The sequence below is a fragment of the Sebastes umbrosus genome, chromosome 12 (genome assembly GCF_015220745.1).
Source record: "Sebastes umbrosus isolate fSebUmb1 chromosome 12, fSebUmb1.pri, whole genome shotgun sequence".
NCBI lineage: Eukaryota > Metazoa > Chordata > Actinopteri > Perciformes > Sebastidae > Sebastes > Sebastes umbrosus.
The window spans coordinates 12,481,635-12,490,437 of record NC_051280.1 but is presented as its reverse complement, the minus strand read 5'-3'; the positions used below and the strand labels follow the sequence as shown (position 1 = coordinate 12,490,437).

Below are 8,803 nucleotides of genomic sequence, written 5' to 3'. Positions count from 1 at the left end.
AATGAGTATTTCATTGCAGATGTAGAACAGTTCCTGTCTGTGATTCCCCCTTCTTGCTACTGTGGGAGCTGAGAGCTTCTTTTATCTCTGAAATTGATGTGGCTCCTTCTCTCGTTGACGCAATATACCAATGAATGTTCAAGGGATTTCACAGGAAACTGACAGTGCATGTGGAGGGCCGTGGCAATTTTCAAATTGAGACGGATAAATGAAAAACATCAAAACAAGACAGTAATCGGCTGGTAAAGCACACTTCAGAAAAATCCCAGGCTTTTTTGTACAATCCTTTGGGAAAACTCAGCTGAAGTTTTATTTATTTTTTTACCATGGTAACGCATTTTTCTTCCAAATATAAAATGAGCAAGCTCTGACGTCTTTGTGTTGAAAAACCTGCCTTCATCATAAAACCCATTAACAGAAGCATTTCACTGAATAGACCTCAGGTCATTGTGGGTAAAGCAATAAAATGAAAAAAGGAATTTATTCTCGACCTTGTCATAACAATCATTTCCTCTCTTCCTCTGGAACTCAGATAAAACGACCTGTTTCTAGTGCCGGAAGAAGAGCAGCAGATTGTGTCTGTGCGTAAACAGACCTTTGGCACTGAATTATTAAGGTTGAGGGTAAATACTGTAACTGTATTTTTTCCTCCATTGGAGCTCTAGAAAGATGAACTACTGTCAGTTTAACAATAGGAACACACCTACAAAGAGGCTCTGTCACTCAAGCAACACCTGGCCATGATGGGTCTCTAAGCAACGGGTGTTAGTGCATGAAACGAGGGAAAGGGAACAGCACCCACTTAATTACGTGCTGGTTGAAATCTGTCTCCAATCTGTCGGGGTGAGAAAAGAGAGAGAAGAGAGACTGGTTATAGAAGAGTATGGTCTGTGATTTCTGTGACATGGATGTATTCTTTATTTAGAGCCACGTTTTATTTTTATTTTGAGCTCTCAGTGCTGCAACATGTTGTGTTGCTGTAGGTATGATTATGTTTAAAGGCAGTGGGAAACTACTGAATTGATAGAATAGAGAAAATGCACATAAAATGCTGCATGTTATGAGCACAGAGAGCTGAAAGGAAATGATGAATATGATTCTCCTCTTGCAGCAAATGTCAGTCCAGTTCCAACCTTTTTTAGTGATGCGTGTATAAAGCAGAAAGGGCACCACACCACCAAGAATGACAAAGAAAGAAAAAGCACAATAACCTCCATGGAAAACATAATAACAATTACCAAGAAAGATAAAGATAAACAAATAAATAAATTTAGTTTAATTTAATTCAGAGAAATCTAAATCAAATTAAAAAATACTAAATAAATACATTAACATAAATAAATAAATAAGTAAATAAAAAAATACAAGAATATAAAATATATATAAATTATATTCATATATTTTAATTCATTAATAAATAAGTATAATAAATTAATAAATATAATAAATAAATAAAGCGGACTGACAATCAAGACATTGTAAAATCACCCAAATTTGCATACATATGTGTTGATATCCAAAGTCCGGGCACATGGTCATAACCGATATTAGACATCTTAAATCTTATAAATCCTAATCTGGTGGGGGTACAGACAAATTCTGAAAATAAATCCAAAAGGTTGCCACCTCAGAATGAGTCTGTCGACCCCTTTGAGGCTGTACTTAATTTATTCCACCTGGAGGAAGAAACAATATTCATTCTGACCAAATGGAGTCAAAACATGCTAGTGAGATAATGAGCAGGTCTATTAAAATGCCTCTCCATAATAATGCTCATCATCATCATCTCTGTCCGTGTTATTTTACACAAATATGATTCTGACTGCTGCTGACAGATGCAATCATCTGAAGGTTGCAGTTGAGTGTCCTTCTGACTTCATGCCTCTTCAACACCTGATAGGACTCTTCATGTTTGCATTGCAGGAGTTGCTAGGGAACATCTTATAGCAGCATTGATGGGAAATTAAACATTTTCAGAAAAGATTTGCGCATGAAATTGTAGCACTTTTTTCACAATTTCCCTATAGGGGCAACTTATGAACTCATCAGAATATAAAAAATAATGTTTTAAGGTCAACATGGCTGAATAGGCAAAGTTTGAATGGCCACATGCTTTGGAGTCATTTAGTGGGGCATTTTACCATGAATTAATGCAAAAAAAAAATAACCAAATCTTACTAAAAACGTGTTAAACATATTTCCATCTGACTGTGATGCATGGTTATATAGATCCTTCCTTGCCGGCTGGATACAGTCATATGTGTTGGCTCAGCCTCTGATGTCACTGAATGAGCAGTGCGGGCATCCAGTGCGCACCTTCTGGGGACGCAGCGGTGGCACACAGTGGCACACTGAAGGTTTCTGCTCTGCTATACTTGCAAAAACCCTTTTGTTTCTGCCAATATCTAATCTGTGGCTGAGAGTCCTTTAAGAAACTCCAAATCAGTGCTGGTGAACTTTTTTTCTGGAAGCAAGAGAACCAGGTAAGGTGGTGTTACACTTGTGTAAATGATGTCCTTGACACAATGTGTGCTGACAGAGAAATTTTATTCGGATTTATTTGTAGCAGCTTGTTTTGGACCGATATCTGCTTTAAGTTGAGGCGTTAGTTTACACCCAGCAGCAGCAACAGCTTCAGCATCAGCAGCAGCAGCAGCAGCCGGTGCACAGCGTTTGGAGTGGTGTGGAGCGTTTCAGCACCATGGAGAGCAGCAGCTTGGTGCACATCTACAAAGCGGACCGGTGTCCGTCGGGCCAGCCGGAGGAGGAGTGCTTCCCAAACTTCACCTGGCCGTCCGGCTCATCATCGGACTCCTTCAACTACAACTACACAGGCAACGGCACCTGGGACGCCGAGCCCGAGCCCATGTCGCCTCTCATCCCCATCATAGTGGCGGTGTACTCCGTGGTGTTTGTGGTGGGCTTGGCGGGCAACTGTCTGGTGATGTTTGTCATCATTAGGTGAGTTTGCAGCTTTGAAAATATAATATAATATTCACAATATGTCAAAAGCAACGCCAGTCATCTAACTATATGGCGTGCGTCCTTGTATGCGCATATGGCTCATAATGCAATCCAGTGCGTAATCATTTTGTTAAAGTTAAAGGTCCCATATTATGCTCATTTTCAGGTTCATACTTGTATTTTGTATTTCTACTAGAACATGTTTACATGCTGTAATGTTAAAAAAAAACTTTATTTTCCTCGTACTGTCTGCCTGAATATGCCTGTATTTACCCTCTGTCTGAAACGCTCCGTTTTAGCTCATTTCAACAGAAATGCAATGGAATTGCGTTGCTAGGCAACAGTTTGGGTCCATGTTTACTTCCTGTCAGCTGATGTTATTTACATACACTGCAACCAGGAAATAAACTGGGACACATTTAGAATGTTTACATTTAAAACCGCGTAATGGTTTAAATATTGTATATTTGTGACATCACAAATGGACAGAAATCCTAACGGCTTGTTTCAAACGCACAATTTCTGAATACGGTGTGTGTATTTCTCCGTATATTGAGCGTTTTGATAGTTTAACAGCATTTATACAGCACTTAAACCTGCTTTATAATATAAAAGACATGAAAATCTCACTTTTTACAATAAGGGACCTTTATTAGCAGTGACGCTGCTATACACCAGAGTGTTTTGAGTTGACTTACATCCAGTTCTCCATAAATGGAAATAATCCCTGATAAGGTAAAGGGAAAGCTATGATTAAATTTGTTTATGGCCTTATATGGTGTTTCCGGTGCATGTACACGTGTTTCAAGGTGTGTGTTTTTTATGCGTAAAGGTAACGGAGCTTATTTTTATTCACCAATGACAACAACACCACATAGATGGTAACAAGGTTTGTTGTAATTGTTAAATGTCAGTATTTCCTCTCAAACCACATCTGTCCAGTTTCATTTAAGGTTCTTTTCATTTCAAGTGTTGGATGTGAGATCATCAACCTAGATATATATATATATATATATATATATATATATATATATATATAATAGATTACATGTTAAAGCTTTGAATTAGGCGAGAAGTATAATGAAAAGTCAGAGTTATTTCCCTCCCTTTGGTTCCCCTTTGTGTTATACTTGTGTATGCACAGGAAAATACTTTTTGTCTGTTTAAGTTAATCTGTTTATTCAGAAAAAGAGCTGAGCACCATGGTATATAATCCTTATCTGAAAAAGTGTTTTCATTAACCTTGTTCCTCTTTTAAAGGAGCAGTGTGTACCCTTTAGGGGATCTAAATACAATATAATATTAATAAGTATGTTTTCTTTTATGTGCTGAATAAATTAATTTCTTTCGTTACCTTAACATGAGCCCTTCATCTACATAGAGGGCGGGTCCTCTTCACGGCGTCCGCCATGTTGCTCCGCCATGTTTCTACGAAAAACAGTGGCTCTAGAGAGGGCCTTCCACATTTTTACGTTACCTGAAGACCACCGTATAGTTCTCCGACACGCTTGTGAAACTGCAGTAACGTGAGCCAGAGTGCAAAACCGTGGTACCGCCAGCTGCCGTCTTACTTCCGTTGCTTCTAAAGTAGTGTTATTATGGTAGGGATGACCTCTGAGTGAGGCGAACAGCTTTACCACCGTTTTGCACTTTGCGGCTCATTACTGCAGTCTTGGAAAGGGAGGAGTGAGCGAAAGGGAACTCAGTTGGTTGCAATCTGCAACCACACCACTAGATGCCGCCAGATCCTACAAACTGTCCCTTTAAACAACAACAACAAAAGTAAAACTGAAACAAACGATAATCAAATCCATTCAACCTCTCCATGTTTCCTTCTTCTACCCACTACAACAGATACACCAAGATGAAAACAGCCACCAACATCTACATCTTCAACCTGGCCGTGGCGGACGCCCTGGTCACCACCACCATGCCCTTCCAGAGCACCGACTACCTGCTCAGCTCCTGGCCGTTTGGCGAGGTGGCGTGCAAAGTCTTCATCTCCATCGATTACTACAACATGTTCACCAGCATCTTCACCTTGACCATGATGAGCGTGGACCGCTACGTGGCGGTGTGCCACCCGATCAAGGCCCTGGATTTCCGCACGCCCGTCAAGGCCAAGATCATCAACGTGATCATCTGGTTGCTGTCGTCTGCCGCCGGGATCCCTGCCATGGTACTTGGCAGCACGAAGACCAATAACGGTACCTTGACCTTACGCACATTCACACTCCACCTCCGATGTTTAATAGGGTTTATCTCGAGTTTATTCCGTTTCCGTGTCTGCTACGGAGACAAAAGACCTGTCTGCTGATGGACTCTTACAGGCAATTTCAAACTTGAAGCCCCACTTCATTGCAACACCCTTACCATGAATTATCTCAATTAGCTGCAGAAAGCATCCTTCAAATTCCCTGAAAAGATTTCTCTCTAGGTTTGATGAGACCCTACATTACAGCTATCTGACTAGATGAAGCCATGATAGGCATAATGGGTCCTCCAGAATAGATTCTGAAGGATTTATTCTTTCAGCGACAGTCTGATAGATTGTTCATGTTCGTCACGGGCAGACTAGAGCAGACGGTGCAGGACACATTGAAAATACTAGGTCGACAGATGCTCACCGATGGCCCAAAACTGTCCGTCAGCTTGGTGTGTCAGGGCCTTTAGAATGAACCATTTATATCTACATATGGAGCGGGTCCTCTTCATGGAGCCGGCCGCCATGTTTCTACAGTAGCCCAGGACGAACAAACCAAACAGTGGTTCTAGAGAGAGCCTTTCACGTTTTTAATGTTTTCACGTCGACCACTGTGGTTCTCCCGCTTGACACGCTTCAACTTCACCACTAGACGCTGCCAGATCCTACACACTGCACCTTTAAGTACATAAACATTCAATTGTTTATATACTGCTATACTAAGTACTATACATGCTTAATAGGGGGACTTTAAATAAAATCATCAGGTCGAAATTTGAATTTGACCAATACATTGGTTTGTGTCCCAGTACCTGCAAAACTAATGACATTTCCATCAGCCTCAGTCAGCTGTACTTTGTGTTTAGTGCTAAACACACTCAGATGGTGAACATGGTAAACATTGTCCCTGCTAAATATCACCATAAGTATAAGTATAGTCTCGTAGACTCGTAGTCTTGACTGTGTTTCTATATTTGACCGGTCAACTCTGTTGTTCTGTAACTAACAGGGACTACAGAGTGTGCCCTACAGTTCCCTGAACCCTACAGCTACTGGGACACCCTGATGAAGATCTGTGTCTTCATCTTTGGCTTCGTGGCACCCGTCATCATCATCACCGTCTGCTACACGCTGATGGTCTTGCGGCTGAAGAGCGTGCGCCTGCTGTCGGGCTCGCGCGAGAAGGACCGCAATCTGCGCCGGATCACCCGTCTGGTTCTGGTGGTGGTCGCCGTATTCGTGGTGTGCTGGACGCCCATCCACATCTTCATCTTGGTCAAAGCGCTGTCCGGCAACGTGCCCGAGACCACCGCCGTCATGGCCGCCTACTTCTTCTGCGTGGCGCTGGGCTACACCAACAGCAGCCTCAACCCCATCCTCTACGCCTTTCTGGATGAGAACTTCAAGAGGTGCTTCAGGGACTTTTGCTGCCCCGGTGGCCAAAGACACAGAGGCTCTCATGGGGTGAGCCGGGTGAGGAGCACCCTGCGGGACCACTCGTGTCCCACAGAAGCTCGGGGAGACATGGCGCAGGCCAGGGCCGTATGACTAGCCATGGACACGTCCTCTGTGCCCTATCAGGGCTGGGAAGACTCCAATGATCTGGGATTGACTCAAGTCACCACTGCCATCTAAGGGAAAGGCTAAAGAGAGGGCTAGTTGTTATTTATTTATCCGGCATGTTAGTCACAAAAGGTTCATTTAAAGGATAATCTGGTGATATTCTACTTTCTTCTTATTATCAACAAATCCCATGAAAAGACCCAAACCATCACAGAATTGATCCTTCTAACCAATATTACCTGTGTGCTGATATAGATTATTCCTTCATTGTCCAAAAACTATTAACATGACATGTTCCTTCATTATCTTATTTGAATTTATCCCTCATACACCATCCTGCTGCCACAAATATTCACTAGACCACAAAAGTTTACACAGATTAATTCTCACGTCAATATATTTTTTCAAAACGTTGTTTTTGTCATGAGTACTTTCACACATGATGCAAATATTACACAGCGAGAAAGCGCCATCTTTTTTTTCGGAACAAGGTACATTTTCTGAGCTTTCGCACCGCGATATTGAGGCATCAACCAATCACGTTGTGCAGAACGGGTTGAGTTGCACCTATAGTTATGAAACAACATGGAGGCTCCATAGTCTAAAACCAAGACAGCAAACTTCATTACTGCTTTCAACCTTGACAAAGGCAAATCAGACCAGATCCACTCCGTTCTTACCTTTCACAATAAAAGCCCTAGATATATAATGTTCGCAGGCGAGTATTTAGCATTTTCATGTCGTTAATTCGTTTTCATGTTGTTTATTCCTCACGCTCCTGGTGTGTAAATTCCTTTACTCTTGTTAGAGTAATTTTTGCAAAATTCTACAGTACTCAGCTGTCTGAAAATTACTTCAATTAAAATAAAAACTAGAGACCATTTTGCGATGGGATCACACCAGCTGTGACGCCAAATTGGGCCAGGGGCGTAAAGCGGCGGGCCATGGACCCCTTCCCCACTTCCTACCCCCCTACTTCCGGTGCCCTTGCTCAGACTACACCCATCTTTAAACTCAGCCTTCATTTAGATCTCAACTACACCCTATAAAGTTTCGTGACTGCATTTTGCACGATTGTGACGCTATCATGATGACAAAATCAGTCGACATCTGACAAACTACTCAAAACTGCCTCTGTGGTATAGTTCCCGCTACAATAGGCATCTCCAGGACAACATTTTGCCATGATGACTCACACGCAGACTCACAAGGTGAAAACAATATACCAGCGTCACTGGTAATAAAGCTATATACAGTATATGAGACCTCTACCTCTACAGGTTTGTCTTCAGTGAGAACGAATATGCTACAAACATGGTAGAGAAGTCAGAGAGTATTAAGAAGACAGATAGACACATTGTTGTGGTTTTTGTTGGGATTTGTTGACATTTAGAAAACTATAGAATAACACCAGACTTCCTTTAATATGAGGTTTAGATTAAAAGCCTATGAGACCATGATTGTGAGGATGCCTCTGGGATCACAGCCCAGTTAGACACTAAATCACTGTACAGTGTTTCGTAATGTATAAAGCTGAAATCTAACTCAAAACACTTTATATATATTGGTACAATGAAAATATGAAAGATGTCCAGATAAGACAAACCAAAAGTATTTTATTATGTAGCTTGATCACATTTTGTTTACCTGACCTGTAAAGTGTCCTATAGGATTTGGTATAGACGTGATTAATATAGTTCTCACATGCTTAATAAGATCAACTGGTATTTTGTGCACAAAATGAAAACAAATAATCATCCCTGATTATTTTGGGGAAAAAACTGCATTATGAGCATTGTTTTAAACCCATTGTGTTTTATGGGAATTGTAGTTTGGTGCTTTGCTGTATTGTAAATGTGTGAATAGTATATTATTGGCAGAAAACCCATGTAGAATATTTAATAACCGCTCAGGGATCATCCTCTGTAATTCACCACAAGAAGATACTGAATCAAAGTGTTTTCTCCTTGTCTAGATGGCTGACTTTGATGAGGCTTCGGTGTCGAAGCAGTGTGTTCTTCAAAGTTGAACTTTGTGCTTTAGAGGGATTGTTTTGGTGTTTTGAAGTGGGGT

General features: G+C 41.2%; 1 protein-coding gene across 1 annotated transcript; it reads left to right on the top strand.

Moving 5' to 3' along the window:
* Positions 1–1,934: 1,934 nt before the first annotated feature.
* Positions 1,935–7,092, top strand: oprk1 (opioid receptor, kappa 1). Its single transcript, XM_037786360.1, is given in 3 exon segments — positions 1,935–2,961; positions 4,819–5,171; positions 6,177–7,092. Coding segments are annotated over 3 exon segments (1,239 nt in total). The 5' UTR covers positions 1,935–2,701; the 3' UTR covers positions 6,803–7,092.
* Positions 7,093–8,803: the final 1,711 nt, after the last annotated feature.